Source organism: Suricata suricatta, chromosome 3 (genome assembly GCF_006229205.1).
Source record: "Suricata suricatta isolate VVHF042 chromosome 3, meerkat_22Aug2017_6uvM2_HiC, whole genome shotgun sequence".
NCBI classification, from domain to species: domain Eukaryota; kingdom Metazoa; phylum Chordata; class Mammalia; order Carnivora; family Herpestidae; genus Suricata; species Suricata suricatta.
In genome coordinates this window covers 140353539-140377570 of record NC_043702.1, presented here as the reverse complement: position 1 = coordinate 140377570, position 24032 = coordinate 140353539, and the positions used below count along the sequence as shown (strand labels likewise).

The 24032-nt window shown below is 45.9% G+C and overlaps 1 protein-coding gene across 1 annotated transcript; it reads left to right on the top strand.

The window, feature by feature from the left end:
• Window positions 1-4221: 4221 nt before the first annotated feature.
• SERTAD4 (SERTA domain containing 4) lies at window positions 4222-10538 on the top strand. The gene is made up of 3 exons (XM_029933114.1): window positions 4222-4396; window positions 5559-5674; window positions 8024-10538. Exons 1-3 carry the CDS (start codon window positions 4222-4224, stop codon window positions 8783-8785), a joined length of 1053 nt encoding a protein of 350 aa, XP_029788974.1. The 3' UTR covers window positions 8786-10538.
• Window positions 10539-24032: the final 13494 nt, after the last annotated feature.

Sequence of the window (24032 nt, the reverse complement as noted above, 5' to 3'; positions counted from 1 at the left end):
CGCGGGCTCCGAGCGGGCTTGGCCGGCGAGGGAGGGAGGGCCGGGCAGGCATCTGCTGCGGGCTGGAGCGCGGGGACCGGGCCAGCCTCGCCAGAGCCCTGCCAGCCGCTGTGAGTCATTTCCTTGGAATCCTACCTTTGGTGTTTATTTCCCTTAGAAGGAAACTTGTTTAAAAAAAAAAAAAAGAAAGAAAGAAAGAAAGGAACGAAAGAAGGAGTAATAATAGCTCTTAGTCTTCAGGAGAGGCGCTCGGCTCGCGCACCGTGGAAAGACAACTTGCCTTTGTTCCCAGACACTTGGGGTGTTGTTTACTTACTCCTGCGGCCGGCAGCCGGCAGGGTACCCGGGAAGGGGCTCAGGGGCCCAGGCACCGACCCCTGGGGGTGTGTCTGTGCCAGAGTCCCAGACGTGGTGCCTGCAAGGGGGTCGGTTCTCCAAATGTCACGACCCCAGTCGTGGGCCTGGGATGGGGAGACCTGACGCCAATGCTCAGACACCTGGACACCCCCGTCTTCCCCTTCAAGCCCAGCACCGGCCATTCTAGCTCTAGGACCTGATCTACAGCTCCTGGTCTCTCGAAGCTGCAGCTGAGAAAGGCACTTCCAGGGCAGACAGGTGTACTGCAGGGACTGGCAGAAAAGCGACGTCTGTCTATTTAGAAAGGTTGAAGGATGTGATTCCACCCATTCAGCTCCTTCCATCACTATCACCATCACCACCAGCAGCAGTGGCAGCTGGACCAGCTGCTGGGATCTTGTTAAGGACGATGGCAAGGTCGGGTTGGGGGCTGGGGGTCTTGGTCCACCTGGGCAGCACGTTTAAGACCAGAGCATCTAAGGTGCATTGAAAACACCATCCCTTCTCTGCGTTTCAGTATTGGAATCAGGTCTCTAACTGCTATACCGCCCTTAATGTTCTCTAATTTCCAATGATAGGGAGGGGGAGGGGGGAAGCAAAGAATGACCAGGAACCCCTGTTAGATTCAAGGTGCCACTGGACCTGTAGCCACTCTGTTCTGTGTGCCTACCACTCCTATTAGCAATATAATGGCCCTGAGGAAAGAATAAGCCTAACTCTTCTGGAAAAATCAAATTGTATAGTAATGCCTGGTAACTTTACTATGAATATTTGCTGAAAAATCATGGTATTTTAGCCCTTAAGCCTCCTGGAATGCTTGAGGTGTCATTCTGCTACATCTAGTTGGGTGTCAAAACAGACATGTAAGAGCCCGGGGATAAGAGGTTAGGACCTTTTTATTTTTTTATTTTTGAAACCCATGTATAGACAAAACACTTTAACAACCTTCTTTTGAATCCACTCACCTCTGATGTTAAAAAAAAAACAAATCTTACCATAAATGTACATCTTTGTGGTTACATCTAATAATAACAGCACATGAATTTGCAGATTTAAACTTGTGAACTCAGTAGCAGAATGATAATGTAACCCTCATCACACAGAATACCGACAGTTTGGATCTGCCCATATAACACAGACAGTCATGTGAAACATTGGTGCTTAGGACCACACGCTCTGAATTCTTCATGAACGTTGAACTTGCCTTCGTAATTTGTTAACATCCAGATGTAAATTCCAAATAGACTTCCTAGGAAGACTTGATTGCAAAATCTCCTCCCCGCTCCCAAATAATCCAAAGTCATTCATATTTTATCCAGACTTACATAAATCACTTGTGGAATTCAGCTTCTCCAGCATAGGATTTTGTGTGTACAAGTTTCCAGTTCAAAAACGAAAAACTTACAGAAATTAGATCTCACGAAAGAAAGAGAGCGCCAAGATAAAACAGCTATGCCGTGTTTCAAGTTCAAATGTGTACTGATAGAATTTCAAGTGTTGGAATCAACACTAACAGATAGCAACACTGAAATCCTTAACAACCAAAAAATCGTCAACAATAAGTCATTAAAATATAAACAAACTCTTAGGAACATAAAATAGCACGAGGCCCATATAATGTCCTATTAAACAAAGGTAATTGCTTCTAGGGGCCCACAAATGCTTTCTTAAGAGGAGTGGATTTGTCAACCTCCTTTGTTTTTATGTAATAAAAGTTCAACAGACAAAAAGCTTGGGTCTTATTCCCAGAGTCCAGCACAAAAGTGAGTGTGAATTTCATGCTGGGATCCACCCTTGAAGTCAAGGAGAGAGGGCTGCTGACAGAGAAAAAGCTATAAAATTCGCGTGCTCCTGGCAGTTGCACTTACCGATACAACTGTCTTTTATCATAGGTTAAGAAATTAGACCATTTATGAGAGTCTCCCAGGGAATCAGATACCGGTGAGGCTTGATACCTTGATTGGATGCCGAGTTTGAGGGCTGAGAGACAGAACAGCCTCGTTTGTTAAATCAGTGTAGCCCTAGATTTTTTGATGACTCAAGAGCAAGATAGATGGTATGTCCCACCATCTCCTTTTAGAGAATTAATCAAATGCCTTTTTTTTCTTCTAATAATATTTTCTAATAAATCCTTGCTGCTGCCTCTTTGCAGGGCAGTTTAAAAGAGAAGGAGTAGGTCATTTAACAGCCCTAATCATCTGGGTCCTCATTCCAGTCACTGATGTGGACACTTGCCCTGTCTGTCAGAAGGCCTTGCCTCACTCTTCAGTGAAGTTGGGACAGATTTTAGGATCTCCAAGAGAACTGGGTAAAGGATAGAGTCCCGGCTGCCAAGAGCCGTTCTGTTAGCCAGAGGACATGGTCTCTTCGGTGAAGCTGTTTCCCCTTCCCTGGTGTGTTTTCCTTCTTTTACCTGGAAGTGGACCCTTGGTATAACATATAGGTAATCATAGTCTCCTGCTAGACAGCAGGAAATTCACCCTTTCCCCCAAACATTACAAGCTGTGTAATTTGGAAAAGGAAAGCATGAACTAGACCTTTGGTGTATGTTTGAAAGGCAATCAGTCTTCAGAAAGCAGACCTGACATCACTCTTTGTGACAGTTCTTTAAATGACAAAGCCGGATGGTAGAGGTTCAGGTCTTAGAAAGGAACTGGCGGTTAATAAAGGTACTGAGGCCTCTCTGCCTTCACCACTGAGCACTGGCCCATAGGTCTTTTTGCTTCGCCCTTGAACTCCCTCTTGACCCTGTCTTGAGCCTTACTCAGCACCAACTGAAGACACTGAGCCCCCCTGGAAACGGCCTGGTCCACCTGAGTTGAGTAGGGGCAGAGCTGGCATCACAGAGTAGAGAGGCTCCCAGTCTCCCCCGCAGGCCCCAGGCAGGGGTGTGAACTGAGAGCAGGGCAGCGGTGTGGTGCCTCCTGGAAAGTTCCTGCCTTGTGTCTGGGCCTCGCTGAGTAAAGAGTTGCCGGCTGCCTCTGGCCCCGAAGCCCTGGCTCCTGTTTAATATTCTGCCTGCTCCGTTGATGTTGTGCTTGGCTCCTGTGGGGCTGCAACTCCCGGCTTGAAACTGGAGCCAATTTTCTGTCTTCATCTCACAGTGTTTTGACTGGAGGCAGATCCAGTTCAGGCCGATCAGGGCTGGTGGAAACAACTACCAAGTGTGTCTCTGTCGGCTTCATTTTGGGAAAAGAAAGTGGAGGGAGCCCCAGAATGTTGTAGAGGAGCTGGCCCTGCCAAAAGGAGAGGCGTAGAGGGGCCAGCCACACACACATGCGCTCAGCACACGGAACCTGAGCGCATCAGGAGAGATTAACTGTGGAGATCTCTGCCTCTCCACCCTTTCCTTTTGATTGATTAGCGGATTTCATCAAAGGAGACTCTCCAGGGACTGACTAGAAAATTGATTTTGCCTTATTAATAGAAAGGAAGCGTAAGGGTTTGGGACTTGTCTCTTAGCGGTACATATCTGCGGGAAGGTCAAGGGGAAAATGTGTTTAGGAGGCAAAGCAGCTGTCTCAAAGAGGGCTGAGGGGAATCTGAGAACAATAAGAAATGGGATTTTAAAGATCCGCCCATGAAATGCAGATTGCTGAACACAGAGGCTGAGCTAATAGCAGCAAGAGAGTTTGCTGAGGTTTTCTTTGAAAAAATAATAAAATGTTTCAGGGTGAAGGGGAGGACCGAGAAGTAAAAGTTTCCCAAAGCAAAGGAATGAAAATGCCAAGGCCATTCCCTGGCTTACTCTTGATTAGGGCTGTTTTCTTTCTTTCTTTCTTTCTTTTCTTTTTTTTTTCTTTTTCTTCTTCTTTTCTTTTCTTTTCTTTTTTCTTTTTTTTTTTAGATCTGAGGCTGTCAGAGATGACTCTGGTTCTGTCCATGAATAGATTCTGCGAGCCCATTGTCTCGGAAGGAGCTGCTGAAATTGCTGGGTACCAGACACTATGGGAGGCTGACAGCTACGGAGGCCCAAGCCCCCCTGGGCCAGCACAGGCTCCTCTGCAGGGAGACCGGGGAGCCGGTCCCCCACTGGCAGGTACTGCCTTTGACCTTCCCCTGCTGCCCTCTGCAGCTCAGCTGCCAGACTAGTGGGCGGGGGTGGTGTCTGGAGCGCCCTTCTGAGCTGAGAGAGCTCAAGTTCCAGGGACTTCCCAGGCTGCCTGCGCACTTCTCCTGAGTGAGCCCAGGGCTCCCGGGAGGGGACCAGATGTGATACTCAAGTTGCATTCAAACCTGGGGCTGGGCAGGCTGCTGCTGCATGTGTAAGTCATGTACCTATATTTTTAAAAGACCAAACCAGATTTTGAAACTCTGAGTTTGGGTTTGGGTTTTTCACCCTATGGCACTGCATGGCTCTCTCCGAGCTACACAGGTCCTGGTGAGCTTGACAAGGAAATCTTTATCCCATGAGAGATAAAGGAATCTGCTCGTGGGGCCAAAAGCTGTGTGACTTCTTTTTATTAAGCACACAACTGGCTTTCATATTCACGGGAAAAATCTTTGAAGTATACAAATATGTACTTCTTGATTCTTTATATTCTAAGGTGAGTTCCTTGGATTTTTGTGTAGTATCACTTTGAAAAACTATAATGTAAATAAGCACTCTTTGAAGTTTGTTTTCTTTAAAAATTAGACCCTACTTTTATTCATAGTTGACATATTACACATTTTTGAGAGGAAAAAGGATTTGGGTTAGCTCAAATTTTAATTTTAAATTAAACCTGTTTTATTTCCTATCTTGAAAAAAAGGAAACAATTCTAATGTCTAGGTAGTCATTTGCTTCCTTACCTACACCCAATAACATTTCAAAGTTATTTGGTTATTAGTGCTTACAATTAAAGATGTATACATTTGAGCAGTGCTGTTCTGTGATCATGGATTTAATTAAACCATTTGAACAAATACTGTTCTTTCCTTGAGGAATATTGCTGTGTGTGCATAGAATTAAGATTCTGAGTATTTAGTAAATGCTGAAATAGATAATTTTCCTTTATAATTACTTAGAAATCTTGCTCAGCCTGGGTCCCAAAATTCTGTATGATAGGCAACCATTAAGACAGATGTTTATTTTTAATCACCACATGTAGACAAATACATAGCCAACTTATCGTCTATAAGGAAATTAAAGGAAAGTATTTTGTTGGGAGAACCTATTGCAAACCACATGTCATTTGTCATATCTGATTTATTACCACAGGATCACATTACAGGGGAATTTCGAATCCTATAACAACATCCAAGATCACATACTTTAAGAGGAAGTATGTGGAAGAAGAGGATTTTCACCCACCGCTCAGCAACTGCAGCCATAAAGTATGTTTTTTTAATAGTCATTCTTTTATTAAGAGTTTAAGATACTTTAGTAACAGTTGCGTGATCCATTTCCAGAAATTAAATTGTTCTACCCAAGCAGTGAAAATGAGCCACTTCTCCGCAGAGCAATATTCATCGTCACTTTTTTGGGTCCCGTGTTATTTTCACAAGGAATCGAGGAGAGAGCCAGCAGGAGCTCCTCTCCCCAGAAATAGCCAAATTGTATAATCCAAGGAACATCTCCTTTACAAACGTTCTGATTTTTCTTAAGTTGCATTCATGGTTATGCGTGGTCCATGCTTTCATGTGTGCGCAGAAAAGAAATTGTTCTTTCCTGACATTCCCCTCCCCAGGCTCCAGTTCCAATGGCCAGTGCCACTTCTGTAGGTGCCTATGTGGGAGGGGTTCCCCAGGGCATCTCAGGACCCTTTACAGGTGGACTTCCTATCCTTTGAAAGGAAGGGTACAAGTAGAAACATGCGCTTCCTTGTACATTTGATCCATATGTTTACTTTGTTAAAAGCTGTCACTCATTCCCAAGAAAAGACCACAGCTAACTCTTTTGCATATATAAGAAGAAGTATGAAACTGACCACTAAGCTTTTCAAATACAAGTTCTTTTTCTTTATGGTTATCCTCCTTTAGAAACTATCTACAGATTTAATTAAGGAGGGTATAACCTGGGGTGTCTGGGTGGCTCAGTCGGTTAAGCATCTGACTCTTGATTTTGGTTCAGATCATGATCTCAGGGTTCCATAAGTTCAAGCCCCACTTCAAGCTCCCAGCTGACAGTGTGGAACCTGCCTAGGATTTTCTCTCTCTGGCCCTCCCCTGCTCATTCACTCTCCAAATAAAAAACTTAAAAATAAAAAAAGGAAGGTTATAACCCAGAACATAATTATCTGAAATGTGGAGAGGATTTTTAATTTAAAAAACCTTTTTGAGAGCAAGAGAGTGAGACCCTGCGAGAGTGGGGAAGGGGCAGAGAGAGAAGAAAATACAGAATCCAAAACAGGCTCTAGGCTCTGAGTTGTCAGCACAGAGCCTGATGCAGGGCTCGAACCTGTGAACTGCGAGATCGTGACCTGAGCTGAAGTCGGATGCTCAACCAACTGAGCCACCCAGGCACCTAGATTTTTAATTTTTTGATGCACTTCCTCTCTGTCTTCTCTACCCCTTCTCCCCACCACTCCACAAGCTTGTCCTTCAAAATGTTGGCTTTGGTCTTGCTCATAAAGACCTCTGCATGCATTGCCAGGGGCAGAGCTTTTCTCTGACTATAGGTCCTGCCTTTGGTCCACCTGGGCTGGCTTTGTTCTCAGCTCCTCAGGTCTTGCTACCAGTTCCTTTTATATATATGTATGTATGTGTATATATATATATATATGTATGTATGTATATATAAATATATATGGCCTGAAAGAGCTAGCCCCCGGGATACAAGCTGTTTATTTCCTCTTTCATTTCTGTGTTATGGTTGCAGCAATTTTCTAGTTGCCACTGGCTGGCTCTGTACCGATCATCACACGGTGATGGTACCACACTGCTCAGAAGTGAGTCTTTCTCATTTCCTCCTTGCATCTCTCCTTCTCCTGCCTGGTCCCAGAAGGAAGCCTACTTTGGCCCTTCAACTGATAGATCCTTTCAGGAGAAAGGCTGTTGTCCCTCCTTCAAGCAAAGATAATTGCATGTGTGAGTCCCACAGGGACAGCCCTGAAAGCAGTTCTCATTCTCCTGGCCAGGGTTTGAAGTATATTTATTATGACCTGCATTTTGGCATCTTTCAAAAGACATTTATTCACATATAATATATGAGTATATGTGTGGGGGGGGGTTTGTATACACTCACATAAAAGCTCATGCTTAAGGGTACAGCATGATGGATTTCACATAATGGATGTATCCATGTAACTAGCATCCAGACCAAGAAACAACATAACCAGCAACTGAGAACTCCTCGTGCCCCCTTGTTACTACCTCTCTGTGCCCCACCCCACCCACCGACCCCAACCCCCACCAGAGAAACTGCTCTCCTGATTTTTGGCAATGTAGAGTGTTGTATGTTTTGGCATCTCCCTCCCTCCCACATAAGAGCCAACAGCCTGACCTGTCCCTGCTGAGGTCTCCATTGTGACTAGATTCCCAGGTGCTTGACCAAACCAGTGATTCAGGAAGGCGGGGAGAGAAGGTTTGATATTAGTCACACCAGAGACCACATCCCTAAATGAGTTTGGGAGAAACAGGAGCCCAGCTTTCCCAGATCCAGAGACTACCAAGAAGGAAATCTACTGCGATGGCATTTTCCTGTAGCCCATGTCCTAAGTTTTCTCTTCCTTTTTCGACTTCTAGACCATCTCAATTTTTGAGGAACGAGCCCACATCCTTTACATGTCATTAGAAAAGCTAAAGTTTATCGATGATCCTGAAGTGTATCTGCGAAGGTCCGTCCTGATCAACAATTTGATGAAAAGGATCCATGGAGAAATCATCATGCAGAGTAACTGGTGCTTTCCTGCCTGCTCTTTCAATGGCCCCTCTGCTCAAGAGTGGTTCATGGCTCAAGACTGTCCCTACCGAAAACGACCACGGATGGCCAAAGAGGAGTGTGAAAAGTTTCATGCCTGCTGCTTTTACCAAGAATGTGGCGGTCACTACCTAAATGTACCCCTTTCTGTCCATGCTAGCGTTGGAAGTGCCTCCACCACTGTCCCCTCTTCCTCCTCATCTTCCTCTTCCTCTCCCCCTCTACCTTTACCGAGTTGTTCCCACCAGGTGGATTTTGACGTAGGCAGCGCACCTATTTACAAGGGTGATGGCCAGATCCCTGCCAATGAAATCTTTGTTACTAACGTCAGGTCGCTAGGTGTTCAGGAAAAGGCCACAGTAAGTGATGAGAAAGCAAATCATGACACCAGCAGGGATGGTGGCCCCTTAAGCCATGAACCTGTGGGAAGTGACCTGGCTTTTGAGTGCAAAGGCCAATTTTATGATTATTTTGAGACTGGATATAATGAGAAAAGCAATGTGAGCGAGTCTTGGAAAAAATCTTTAAGGAAAAAGGAAACTTCATCGAGTAACAAACTGTGCTGCAGCAAAGGGAGTAAAATATGAGCCATCTTTTCACCGAAACTCTGAAGCATGCACAGCATGATCAATTAGCTCTCATAAATTTTATTTTGAATGGATTTTATAGTTTTGTACAACTGATAAAATTATGCCATGAACATGCCGTGTCGTTTTAATGCCTGGAGAGCAGATTGCATAAAACATCTGTATAGTAGGCATCAGCGAGCTACTTATAAATGTGATTTTACCCAAAAACCAGTTGACTTATTAATGCTTAAAAGTAGACCTTAGTTTTCTTACAGAAAAGGTCAGTAGATTAGACCAGGGGACAGTGTGCCCTTGTGATCTTTCCATTACCCCCAAGGAATCTGTCACTAGCTAAGAAACTTCCAACATGTTCGCCAACGAGTTAGGTAGTTATTTGGTAAGCGAACCAATACAACCAGCAAAGAATGCCTGCTTCTTCTACATGACAATATTTTTTTCTGAACAAAAAACTGAAGACGGAGCTAGATGAAGTGGCTTCGTGGTGCCGTTAAGTGTTTGTATTTGACAGTCTTTCATGACAGATGAAGATAGGATGTAACATAATGAAACACCTGTCCTGGTGTGGCAGTCAACCATATGTGGACAAGGGTGATCCCTGCAAGTTCCTGGCTTGCCTGTGATGGGTGATTTGGCTGTTAGAGAGGTGTTATACAGGGCGATTTTTGGTGCCTTACTTTATCTTAATTTTTGCCAATGTGCAAATTAAGGATAAATCAGAGTTACAGCAGGGATTTAACAAACAGGAAAAAAACACACAGGGTGGATCAATATTGTTTGGAAACTGTTAACTTCGAAACTATTGTGTTCAACTTTTGATTCAACATCTCTATCCTTCCTTTGTTTTTGATGCCCAATTGCGTTTGGATTTGGCATTTTTAGAAAGGGATGGGGGAAACAATAGAGCTGTTAGAAACCAGCACTAAGCTGCTTGAGCTTTTCTATGGCAACGGGCTGTTGCTGGGCTTTGGGTTTTTTGGGGTTTGGGTTGTTTAGTTTTGTTTTGTTTTCTTGTCCAATGAAGTTCATGAACCAGTGGCATGCATTATACTTTAATCTGTTTTGCATCATTTCACTCGTTTAGATTATGAAAGCATGTGGTTTTTTATATATGACTTTCGCTGTTGATTAAGAAGCACAATGTTAATAAATGATGTGGTGATCAATAAGGTTTTATCTTCAAGAATGTAAAAATTTTAGTTTTTGGAAAGATATTTTGGAGAAATGGGACTCGGTTGGCAATAGCTACAATGTACTTGGTCAACATGTTTCTCAGCGATTTCTTTAATTTGTACGTTTGCAAGAGCGGTCAGAGTGCCCCTCTGACCGTCTGCCCTTCTTCTCTAGCCAACTTCTGCTACACCGTCTTGCAGTTTCCAAGGCTGCTAATTGACTCGGGCGTCCTTAAACAATACTTCACAGGAACCAAATGCCAAACGGAGGAAATAAGTAAGTCCTCCCAGTTTCTCCAAGATAAAGCTTTTTTATTATTGCTATTAATATTAAATATAGGTCTCATTCATACAGTGTATGAGTAGGATCATTTGGACAATGTCCACAAGGACCAATTTTTAAAACCTGTTCTTGTGTTATGGCTAAATAGTCTAGTAATGTTTTGTCCTTTATTTTCAATATTTGATAAACATTTGATGTTGAAAACTTAGATGATAGATGCTTGTATATGAATGTGTTGTTGTAATAAAGTGAGGTTTTCTTGATATATATTTATTAAAATGATCAAAATTCATTAAGATTTTCTTATTTTAATGATTATCGGGAGTGTTTCTCTTTTCCATTGCTCTTTCTCCTTTAAAAAAACAAATACCTCTAAATGTCTATTGGACAGTGGCCACACAAGAGTCTTCAAAATGAAAGATTCCGTTAAGAGGTCAATCGGACAGGTGTTTTAGAATGGTCCTGGTTTACATTCCTGTGGATTAAAAGGACAATGTTAATAAATGATGTGGTTGGTTATCAAAAAGGTTTCATCTTAAAAATCTAAACATCTTTCATTTTTGCAAAGTTGCTGACAAAAACATAGCATAACCTAAATACTGAATAAATCCTAGCTGATTGCATTATGAAATGCCAAATTGTTGAAAAGATGACCCATGTGTAAATGGTTGAAGCCTCTATAGATCATTGCTAGTGTTCCTCCATATGACTCCGCATTAATGTTATTCTTCAAGGCTAATACTTCATTTGACAAAAAGAAAAGGCTAGTTGAAAGCTAATTAATTTGTCGAACATAGCATTCTTATCATGAATGTGGCACATCATAGAGATTTAAATATGAAAGAAACGACATCCTTTTGCTTTTTAAAAGCCCCCAGCACTATCAGATAAGGTTTCTCTTGATGACCAAAGCCGTAAAATGACTCAGCGTTAGTGATTTCCCACAGCACTCACCCGAGCTGGGGTTCAAGCATCTGCTCTGTAGAACCTACTAGAGCTTCTCTGCTAGAAGAGAAGCATTAAAATTTGTAATTTTTAGTCATCAAGTGTTTGTTTCTAGGATAGTTCCAGCATGCCCAAAGACCTGCTTTTTCTTTCCCCTGCCTCCCCCCAAACCCCTAGCCACCACCCAAATAAAAGTGTACCTTTTGTGGGTATGAGAGCATTAGAGCCTCCTGTGTGCCTGGATTGCCATGTCTGCTCAGAAGAGACTCAGGTTTTTCCCCAGTGGCCAAGGTGCAGATAATCTATGAACTGGGTTCCATAGCTCTGTCCTCAGAGACTGGTGAAGCTAAGACACTTCACCCCACACACTGTGCCCATCCACCCGGAAGTAGCACTTTTTCTCATCGCTGTGCTTTGCTTTAAGGAAAACCTGATAAGGCAGATTCTAGACTTTTAAAAGTTAAATGAGGGGAAATCTTCACTTAAGAAATGGCCCAGCTCCCCCAAGTGTGCCTTTAATTACTACTCCCTGAGGCATCTAGGTGTACCTCATTAACCAAATCATTAACCCTTGCTTCTGGTCTTTTCCTCTCTAAAAGTGGTGATTGGAGAAGATAGCCTGGCAGAGACCCTTTAAGTAGCAAAGATACTGTAGTCCTAGCTTCCGCTCTTAAAATCATATTAGTCTGTATTTCACCTTGAAGGGGTCCCAAGGACAGGATTACAGCAGCCAGGATGTGGGAGGAAGGTAGAAACTCTCCAAGAGTTGGGGAAGTGACTTAGGTGATGACCAATTAGTAATTAGGGTCAAGCGTCTTTGGCATGATCTTTTAAGACCATGGTGGTTTAGATCATTTTGTTTCATAAATGTTGAGGCCAGTGAATGAACATTTAGTTTTGGAGATCATAGTTACCTCCATCAAAGCAGGGCTACCCACCCCTCCAATCATGAACTTGTATTACAGCTCCACGTAATGACTTCGTTTCTGTGTATGTAAAGAAGAGCTGAGAACAACTTGCAGCAAACATGGGCGTTAAGAGACGTCAACCTCACAATAAATATCAGACAAGGATATAAGGATTCATATGCGACGCGGCTCAGGCTTTTGTATTCCTCAAGCTGTGAGCAGAAAACGTTTTTGAAAATAATTAGTTGTTCAAATCCATTTTTATGACAGCCCCTTAAATTTGAAGCCATTTCATTTCCAGTGACGGTTATCCACGACAATTTTGCTAGGCCTTTTCAAAACCAAGGATTCGGCAGGCCACGAACAGTGATGGTTTAAATGAGATGCAGACCTGTCCCCGGAAGAGAGGAATGAAATCAATAGTCCAACAACAAAAGAGGCAATGCCTGGTTTCTAGAAATTCACTTTAGGATTGCTGTGTGTTGGTTGTGGTTTAAAATAAAATGCATTCGGGATCATTCAAGTTACTGCTCAATGCCTCCATTGCCTTCCTACACTTAAAGCGTGTAAGCAAGGTAGAGTATGTTCACATAGCTAAAACTCCACTGGATGTGAGAGCTACATGACCAAGGGTGAAATAGTTACCAGTTTAGAGATTGTTTCCAGCCCTGTGTACGTGCCATGTTTCAGCTGGGGGTATTCACTTAGGAAAAGCGCTTGCAAAGATGTGAGTTATGAACACTTGAATCTCGCATCCTGCCATAAAGTGCATCAGCAAGTGAGTTTAATAAAACATGCTGTTTAAAATAGTCTGTAATTTCCTGTTTCTGCGTTTCCCTTCAGTGTGTGTGACAAGCTGAGGAACCATGACTACACGAAGGGCATTTACACAAGCTCGTCTGGTGGTGTTTGCAAACCATTGCCACGAGCTTCATCTTCTTTGGTAAACAATTCTCTGGTGGGCTGTCTATGATTGTTGGTGTTTTCCTTGGTGTTGGTCCAATTTGTTCATTTTGAAAATGCAAACTACTTATTCACAGCCTGGAAACACCTGCTTTTGACCGCAGTGGAACTGATAGAACGTATGGAGATGAATTAGTCATTTCTCATGAAAGTACCCACGTTTTTCTCAACCCCATTTTTATAACTGTTCCCTTGATTTAAAATTATGAAATCTCATAAAATGCCAGAACTTGGGAGATAGAACACACATAGAAAGAACTTGCAGAGACAGAAGTTGTGATCTTGCCTCTTGCCAAGACGCCAAGACAATGGACAAAGCAAAATTTGGGTGAGGCCCAATCCACGCCAAGCCCTGTGCTACCTAGACTCACTTGGCTTTCAGCAAGCACTCCTTTCATCCAGGTCATTCCATGGCAGCAGTTGGGTTCAAACAACAGGCATGTGATGCTCCCTGACCCTGATACTAGCCTGGGTACTTCGAGACACAGTGCTTTCCCTGCAGATGTTTTCTGAGGTGACTGCAGTGAGTTACAATCAGATGTGACTTAACCCTGTACCCTGGTAATCAAGAAGTGAACAGAGCTCTCTCCGTGCACCTGGCCCAGAACTCAGGCATGTATAGCTTCCTCAAAACTCACAAAACACCTGTGTGCATGACTGGGCAAAGATGGAGAATGACAGGCTATAAGGCAAGGGTTTTCAGTAAAAGGTTGGGAGTTGCTCTCTGATGGAGTAGAGTGTGAGAAGTCTGAGAAACACAGTGCCCCATGTGCATTGCAGAGTGAGCTCACTTTCTTTAAGGAACCCTGTAAAGATCCAAACAGAAGACTTCCTTAGGCAGGGTGGGGAGGCGGGGCGGAATGCAACCTCTTTAGGGAGATAGGAAAACTATTTCAGGGACTAAAGGATTTCCTTTTATGTTTTTGCAAGACGAGAAAAATGGGGTGTGCTTCTCATTGTTTTCCAAGTCCTTAGATGCTGTGCTTTTCAATTAATCCACCAAATGATCTTTGTGACTAGGTTTAGTTATTAGCCTAATGTACCTTTCTCCTGTTCAGTTCAGGCTCAGCAGTTGTGGGTTTCTCGTGAGACTGGAATATAGCAGAGGGTTAAGAGTAGGATTTGCGATCACTCTGTTTGGATGCACCTGTAGCTATGCAATCTTGACCTTGACCTGCAGCCACTTCACTTCCTGGTGCCTTGATTTCCTTGTCTGTACAATGGGGTGGCATAATGTACCCACCTGACAGGGTTGCCAGGATTAAAGATTTTAATATTACGGAAGTGACTCAGCCTTGCCGAGGTACATGTAATGAGTATACGGTAACAGTGAGCCCCCATGACATCTTCACTAATGTCCCTGATGCCCTGAAGGCGGGATGTTGATAATACCAGATTCTCCTTTTTGTAGAAATCGCTTAGCCTTTTGGGTTCTGTACAACAAGCTTGAAATAAATAGGGAGATGTTGTCAAACCTGGGAAGCCAAGACCTTTAAACACCTATAAGCTAGTTATTGGTGTCCTTGAGGTATTTTTTAACATTTCAAAAGTTTTGCTGGAAATCAAAATTTCTTGAAAGCAGTTGCATAGACTAACCCATGGCAGATTTTTTTAGTGTTACTTGAAATTCAATCAACTCTGGGTTAACAGCACAACTGAGAAGAAACTCTGGGAAAATGAAAGCGTTATCCTTAGTAATTACAATTGGTTTCATAGATAGAATCTCTTAGAACATTGACTATATAAAGGGAATAAGAGGTTTCCATCCCTTAGAAGTGAAAAGATGAAAAACCACTAACCTCTGACTCACCCCTGGGATTTGTCACAGTTCAAATTTGTTCAATTGCTGTATTAAGTGATTCTCTTAAATTTAGGTTTTACTCAGAAAAAATACAGTATTGAGTTTTTGTTTAATGTGGAGAATTTAGACCCAAAATGATTTCTAGTGTTCTTACATCTGATAATGGAGGTCAAAGCAGTATTTTCTGGATAATCATAACTTTGGGGGACATGGCCTATCATAAAATAACTAGGACACAGTTTTCACCTTTAAGATCTAAGTTTAAAAAGCAGATGAGCTAGTGAGTGGTTATTCCCATTTCAAAATATCATTTTTACCTATGTTGCCATTAAGCTCAGAGCCCAACTGATGGCTTCAACATAAGATTCTCTTTAACAAATGACATTTCCATCCCTCTCAACTTTTCGTGAGCTTATATTTTTCCGCAGGACAAAGTATACTTGTAGTGATGCTCGCTGACTGATAAGTCTGAAAAGACAACCAAACTGAACCATACAGTTTGAGAGTGAGAAACAGGCACCTGAATATAAGGAAAGAAAATGGAAGTACTGTGCCATGACCATTCCAAGACTCCTCTGCAACAGGTTCTCCTCCTACTCTCCCAGGCTCTTTGGATCCCATGATTGGTACCAGTGGTTGGCATTTCAGCTGAGAGGCACTGGGAAGCCAGGATACCTCATTCTGCCTAGGGAGATCTAGGCTGGCCATCTCCAGACCTTTGTCCTCTCAGTATTTGGAAACTCAGGAACTAGAATAGATACTTTTATTTTCCTGTGGGTAGAATACCTACCAGTAAGGATGATTGATTAGAATTCTCAACCAGTCCAGGGGCGCCTGGGCGGCTCAGTTGGTTAGGCATCAGTCTCTTGATTTCAGTTCAGGTCATGATCTCATGGTTTGTGGGAGCCCCATGACAGTGCAGAGTCTACTTGGGATTCTCTCTCTCTCTCTCTCTCTCTCTCTCTCTCTCTCTCTCTCAAAATAAATAAACTTAAAGAAATTATATAAAAAAGAATTCTCAACCAGTATGGCCTCAACCCAAGCTGGTTTTAGCCAAGATGACTTAATGTAGAAGGGCAGTGGGGGGATGGGGATGGAGGGCATCTCTCTGTCTGAAAACAGTATTATTAGTCCCTGCACTGAAAGGACCCAACAGGAATCCTGGGGCCATCCGTCCATCTGGGTGTTGTAATAGATGAATAAATAAATACATGCTAGAAAGAACCCTGGATGGAACTTATAAGAATTGACTGATTTCCAACTCTTATTCTCATTACAAATCAAACAAAGTTTATGATAACTCATTCTAAAATTTTCTAACTTTTATTTTCTTGAGGTCTAGTATACTAATTTCTGATCAAGTGACTGCTGTTTCTTAACAACAAAATTATTACCAAGTTAATGTTGCGAGGACTTGAGTAGGAGTTAGGAGACAGGTTCTTGCCCATTCCTGCCACCCACTAGCTCTGCCACCCACTAGCTGTCTAACCATGACAAGCCCCTTAACATCTCTGGGTCTTAATATCCCATCTGTCAAATGGTGAAGCTGGACTCGAAGGACATCTAAGATCAGTCTCTTTTGGCCCTAACATTTGTGATTCTAGCAACCAGCGGATCTTCTTGAAGATTTTTCACCTTCATTTTCTACACTTGTCACTCCATCATTTCCTTCCCCAGGATGCCTCCCCTCCACCCCCTACTCCCCCGCCACCTGTGAAACCAGAAACTCGCTTCTGGATGTTTCTTAAAAGAATGAATCTCTGAGTTTTCCTGTCCAGAATGATTTTCTGCATATGGCTGATAACCTATTGTCTGAAATACATTCCTCCAGATATGCCGTGCTCCCCTCGCGGAGTCTCAGTACAGCTCCCCCTTGTTCTCCCCTCTCCCCCCGAGAGTACCCCCCCCCCCCATTAGCCCATTAGCTCCAAACGTCCTGAGCCAGCCAGCCACAGCGCTGTTCCTCCTGACATAAAGTTATCCTCCCCTTGAAGCAACCAGCCTGCCTGCCCAACGCAGGCAGGAGACCCGCGAACCCTCTTCTCTCTCCTGTTTATGAGTCATAGAATAGCGGACTTTCCCCCTTCTTTTTATGAAGACGGTCCTTGCAGCTTTGACTATAACTGTTGTTTTTTTTCATACGAGCCAAGATTATGGTCCCATAACCCAATTAGTGTCATTTGGTGGTGGTCCAAGTGCTTCCCCTGCACGAGTTTTAATTTGGGGATCCCCGGAGGCTGCACTCCACATCTGTAGCCAGCCTGTTCTTCCTCTCCCCTTATTTGCTCGAGGTTTACGGGAGGATTAGCTGTGTGGTCTGGAGGCGGCTGCTTGCCTTTCATCCACACTGCTCTCGAGCCGCCAAGGAGCCTTTTACTTTTCATCAAGCCCTGGCACCTGGAGGGCGGGCAGCCAGGGCGACTGGAATGAATCTGTGGATGCCCTACAGGCCCCGAGGGGCGCGGCCCTGCGAGCGTGGGGGGAGGGGAGGACGCAGACTAGGATGCTTATTGGGCCGCTCAGCACCTCGCCAGGCTGGGCCAGGCTAGGATCCCGAGTGCGGGGCGCGAAGCCCCCACCCCCCCCTCCCCGCCCCCACTCCCTGGCTGGCGAGGGCTGGCTAGGGCTCCCGGCGCTCATTGTGCAGGCAGCTGGCACCAGCTGGGAAGGGGAATTAGCATAACAAAGAGCCAGAGCAAGCGCGGCTCGGCCCGGCGGGGGCTCTGCGCAGCGCCCCGGGCCCAGAGGATCCGCGCTGTCACCGGCAGTAGCGCGCCCTGGGCCGCCGGGCCGGAGACCCTCGGAGCTCCAGGGTCCCGGCCGCAGGGCTCTCCGGGAGAAGACAGGCTGTGTGTGTGTGTGTGTGTGTGTGTGTGTGTGTGTGTGTGTGTGTGTGTGTGTGTGTGTGTAGTGTCCGTGACGGCGCGAATGGGCGTGTGTGTGTTTCCGTGAGCGTGGGTCCCTCCGAGTGAGCGTGCGTGTGTGCATGGGCGCGCATGTGGCCGTGTCCGCGGACGTGTGAGTGCGGTGCGAAGGGGCCACCTACGGACCGGAGAGGACCCACCTGCTCCCTTCCCTCCCTCCCCACCAAGGCCTCTTTGTTTATTCCTTCTGCGAAACTGGCAGCACGGAGGAACCCCTTGGGGAGCTTTGACTGGGTACCCCGGCCCAGCCCCACCCTGGAGACAAGCGGGCAGTCCGACCCCGCTAAGGTCTCAGATTCGCCTTTGGGCGCTGACCTGGCTGCTCCAGGGCCCCTGTGCAGGGAGGGGCTGTCCGAGCCTTGGGATCGGGCCCTGAGGCTTCTCCACCCGCACTGGTGAGTGCACAGTCCACCAACTGGGCGCCCTCCTCGCCCTGGTTGCAAGCAATCCTTACAGTTGCTCAGTTGGAAGAAACTAAGGCTCAGTAGGGTCACAAAAGGTCACAAAGCTAGTAATTCAGCCGACCAAACTGGAGCCCAGTGCGGTGGGACTCAAAGACCACGTTCTTTCACCGTAATACTTTAAAATATTTGCAATAGGCTGCCGACCAGGTTCCTGGAAGGACCCTGGGAGGGCGGTGGGGAAGGGAGAGTCTGAGCACCAGTGGACTCACGACCAGGGAAGACTGACACAGCCCAGACGACGTCCCTAAAAAAAAAATGCCCGAGGACACTTCCTCCGGCTCGCATTTCTGCACCCCCTTGGATCTGAGTTGTCCCCCTCCGCTCCCCCACCCCGGGTATCGCTTTAGGTCGCGGTGCCACCCTCTCCAGGCTCTGGTTCCCAGGCTCCCTGCGGGAAAAGATGACAGCCGTTCGCCCTACCTGGGAGCTGTCGCCAGCCGTGCAGCAGGGGCGGGGTGGGGAAAGGCAAGGGAGAGAGTTTCGGCCGGGGACCCAGGGACCCGGAGATGGGGACCGCCGAGCTACACCTCCACGCCTCGGGCCCGGCGCCTGGGTCTCGCCTCGCTACCCAGCGCCCCGCTTCTTCCTTGCGGGAGGCAGGGCGTCTCTGAGGCTCCTCATGCGTTTCGCGACAAGAGTGCCTTGCTTCGGCTGCCTGCACAGCCCTCCCGAAGAGGGTGAGGAGAACCGCAGTGAGCCTCGAGACTCTGCCAGTCCCAAGCTCCCGCATCACCCTGAGGTGTGCCTTTCCAGGAGTGAAGGCTCCATCAGGTGCCTTAGCACCAAGCTCCAAGAGGGGTAGGGACCTCTGAGGCCACCTGGCCCGCCCACCCTTCTGACACACAGTCTGGGAGGCCAAGAGACCCAGGGAGATGGGGTGAGGCCTGAGGTGTCCCCACCTGCTCGCCCAGCTAGGCTCTGTCTGCACCAAGCGCTCTGACCGGCAAACCACGCTGTTCCCTACCCGGCCCAGACTCTCCACTAAGCTCCCTAGTGTGGTGGGGGGGGGTGGAGAGGTGGGGTGGGGTGAGGTGGTGGAGGGGTGGGGTAGGGTGGGGTGGGGTGGAGGGATGAGCTTCCCTAGAAGCAGGCAGCATGTGGTCCTGGAGTCTCCTGGAGAGGGAGGGGGTTGAAACCCTGGGCCCCCAGGGCAGAGTGCTGCCCCATTTGAATTCAGGAATGGGACAGGTGAACTGGTGGCGCACAGGGCTGCTGATGGCTGCTGTTATTATTATTAAGAGTGCAGAATTCTCCCAGGTTCTAACAACTGTGTTCATTCTCAATAAATGGTTTCTTAATAATCATTTTAATTAGCAAAAAGGCTGTCTTATTAAAGCTAATTAAAGGCAATTTGGGAACCTTATTTTCATACAATCATAAAATTAGAGAAACAAGAAGCTGGAGAAGTGAGGGATGTCTCCAGCTTTCTGCAGAGGGGGCGGGGAGGAGCTGGGAAGGGGAAGCCCACCCCCAGGCCCTGCCCTGCTGGGCAAGAGTGCCCAGTGGGTGGGCTGGAGCCTTCGGTCTGGGATGTAACCTATGCCCTTCTGGGGGTGGGGGTGGGGGTGTGTGTAGCTACTGGAGGCATCTTCTGGTCACATGCTTGAAGCCAAATCAGAGTTACCAGAGCTTCAATCCCCTCTATTTACCTTTAACTTGAAAATGTACTACTATTGCAGTCTTGACCTATCCCAGACCTCACTGCTCTCCGGAGACTCCCCGTAGTATCCAGGCATTCCCTCCCACCCATTCTGTGGCTGATTGCCCTAACTCACCCACCTAACAGGCGCTACTAACCTTTCAGGCCTGCCTTTTAATACACTCCAAACTTGGCCCAACCCCACCTTCTCCTCGCCATAAGGAACCATCCGCTCTAGCCGTGTTTGTTCCTCAGAGTCCTCTCCTGATGACCTGCTCCTTCCCATCTCTAAGCCTTCATCCCTGCTTTTCCCTTAGCCTGAGATGACGTCTCCCTGCCCCTTAAAAAGGAACTTCCCCTGAAGACCAATTCAAGGTCCACTTTTTGCATGGAGGCTTCCTGGGCTATTCTAGACTGTTCCATGATCGATAAAATGTAAGATTTTATATATAAATAGATAAAGTACATAGATTTTATATATGAATAAATAGAAATGGCATAGATTATGCCTCTTCTTATCTGATCTATAAAATGTAAGATTTTATATATAAATATATAGATAAAATATATAGATTTTATATATAAATATATAGAATTTGCACAGGACAGATTATGCCTCTCCTTATCTGTTGCTTAGGCCGTGGGACACTGAATGGCCATAAATTGGCAGCGGGCTCCCCTGCTGTCCACCCCTGAGCACCTCTGGATGAGCCCTTAACTATAGCAGAACTGACCGCAGAGAAAGGACAATGAGCAGATCCATGACATACCAGTGTTTAGCTGCCTATTCTCAAAGTTATTGTTTAAGTAGGGGCTTCTGCCTTGATAATAACTATTATCACAGGCTTTATGTTTATTAGTCTCCTCACCAGAAGGAAATGCAAATCTATGACCTTCTGATTTTGATAAGCAGTCCACTTTCACGTACTAGGGGCTGTAATCAAAGCAGAAACGACACACAAATTAACCAGCAGTCCCATGCATATCAGGTACAGTGTATATTTTCTTCATCTCAGCCAAGAAAGGGGCTTATTTCCCATCCGTGAGCATCCGCGCATTGTTAGCCCCACCACAGCTTCCGATGGGGCTGGGACTACCCTGACGTGTATGATTAAAGCTCCATGTTATACAGCAGTAGCTGTGTTTTCAAGGAGATGGAGGGAAGCTCACAGGACCCCTGGGGCAGAACACAACACTGCTCCTCTGAAAATTCCCTTTAAAAAAGTTGTCATGAAATCCAATTAACCAGCTGGAAGGCCAGCGTGGGCAGCCCTCCTCGGGGTTAATAAATAATAGAACATGCCCTGCCTTGCAAGGGGTATCTCTCTTTTCTGTGTTGGGAGGCTGTGACAAGCCTTCCTGGCAGGAAGAAACATATACCACCACCACCCAGGTCCCTGAAAGCTCAGCGGGTCTAGTAGGGAAGGTCCACTGGACAGAATGCCCCGAAGTCCTGGGGCCACCTTCTCCCTTGCCTCTGCCACAAGCTGCTAGTTCAACAGCTTAGCCCTGGGAGTGGGGGAATGAGTGAGGCTTGTCTTGAGGGACTGGAGCATTAGAATGGGCGTCAGGTGTTCTGGCTACTAGTTGCAGGTCTGGCTCATCCTCTGATAAACTCTTCAGAGGCTCTGATCCCAGCTGAAGTTCATGGTGAGTATGTGAGGTGCGCCTTCCTTACGGGTCCTCTCTCCAAAGCTGCATGTCCTGGGTGGGCTCTTTGCTTTGCTTTTGCAGGACCTGCACCATTGAGTAGAAATTTAATGTGAACCACATATGTGATTTAAAATTTTCTAGTAGCCACATTACAAAAATAAATTCAAAGAAGTGAGTGACATTAACTTTAATAATATAATTTACCTAACCCAATATATATATAACATTATTATTTTAACATCTAATTAATATTAGAATTATGAATGAGATATTTTATATTCTTTTTGTTTGCTATTAAGTCTGAAATCTGGTGTGTATTTTGCATTTACAACACATATCACTTAGGACAAGATACATTTTAAGTACTCAATAGCCACATGTATCTGGTGCCTACCATATTGGATGGTGTAGTTCTGAACCCTTGGCCCAGGGCAAAGGCCTGGCTGTGGGTCTACTGTTGGATTCCCTTGTTCTCTTGTACTCCCTCAGCTCACAACAACATCCCTTCTCCTCTCTGCTGCCCAGGCACCATGATCTTACCTCTTGGGGACCCTCGGGCCTAGTCCTCTAGTTCAAGGCCAGTTGACCACAAAAAAAAGCATTCATGCTGTTGCTACTCCCAGTGATTGTCCAGAGAAAACTTCCAGGTACTGAAGAGTCAACCTTCTGGGGTGCCCTGGCTCTGGCCCATTCCCTCCTCACATCACCCACACTGCCTGGGAGGGGACATGGGGAGCCCCCCCAGAGTGGGTGGAACCAGGACTGGGTGGGCAGGTAGTGGGAGAGGCTGCAGACAGTAATGTTCCCGGAGTGGCAAGGGCCTTTGTTAGGAGCAGAGTGATTGTTAATCATCTCTGCTACCAGAGAGAGAGGATGTGGGTGGCAAGTAAAGGCTTGTCAGGGAGAATACTGGCAGGAAGGTGAGCCGCATGCCCGAGTAACCAATAACTCCACCCCTCCTCTTGTTTGATGTAGTGCCTTGGTGCCATGCAGGCCAGGTCAGGTCTGGTGAGAGACACAGCCTTTCCCAGGTGAGTGTGATTGTGTGTGTGTGTGTGTGTGTGTGTGTGTGTGTGCGCGCGCTTTAGCCTCTAATCAGGTTGCACATGCCTATCTCTATCTCCCTCCCACCGGAGAGTAACCCAAGGAAAAATGAGTTCTAGGTTCACATGTTCTGAGCCCCAGATTTAGACATGTGGTCTGAGAAATAGGAATGATGGAGAGGACCACAAGGCTAAGACCGACGTCCCCATGCTTGCTAAGTCCATCCACACTTCCTGACTGCTCTCTGCCATCTTGCAGAATAGAAGTAAATGAATGATTATGTGACTTTCCTCAAAGGGACAGGGTCTGAAGATGCCACCGGAAGTGTGTTGAGCGTACGGGGCAGGCTGCAAGGAGCAGAGAGCTTTGAGGGGCCTGGACTGTGGAACATCACGCAGCCTCAGTGAGGCCCCACAAGTGGAGACAGGGCCATCTGATGGTAAGAGAACATCAAAGGGGTCCAGCTCTCATGCCAGAAACTGGGAATTCTGACTTAATGTCACTGCCAGCCCCCAGATGGTAGAAAAGGGAAAAGTGTGCTGGCTAATTAATCTCTCTAAGTTATAAAACATTTTGTAGCTGACAAAACCCTTTTAGCTCAGTTTTGGTCTAATTCTCTTAACAATTCTATATGGTTGCCTGGGCAGGTATAATTACTTCAGAGGATACAATCCCTTTGAAATTTTACACAAAATATCTCCTGTGCATTTTTGAGTGGGAGATGGGGCAGGAGAAAGAATATCAGAGTTTTTAAAATTATTTTTTAATTTTTTAATGTTTTGTATTTATTTTTGAGAGACAAAGAGAGACAGTACGAGCAGGGGAGGGTCAGAGAGAGAGGGAGATACAGAACCTGAAGCAGGCTCCAGGTTCTGAGCTGTCAGCACAGAGCCCGATGTGGGGATCAAACCTATGACCTGAGCCGAAGCTGGACACTTAAACGACTAAGCCACCCAGGTGCCCCAAGAGTATCAGATTTTTAATGGACTCTATGACCTCCAAGACATTAAGAATTAGCAAGCTGTTCCAATTTTTTCATTCAACAGATAAGGGAACTGAAGCCCAAAGAAGGTCAATGACTTACCAAGAATTACTCTGCCTCAGGGCAGAGGTAGGACTCAAAATATGAGTCCAACTGCTCTTTTAACTCTACACCTAGCTAATGCAGATGCCTGAAGGGCTCAGGGCTCCAGGGATTCCTGGCATGGGAAGCACCTGACTCTTGAATATAGAGATGAAGGCTAAGAGCAAAGGCATCATCCAGGCTCTACGCTTAGCCAGCTGCACATCTCGAGCCAGGACCTCACCCTCTCTAGACCTCACCTTACCCTCCTGAATGATAGACATGTCCCCTGATGCCCTACAGCTGAGGGCAGTGTAAGGACACGTGGACAGGAAATGTGATGCAGCTCCAGAGACAGGGCAGGGAAGGAGGGGAGAACAGAGGGAAG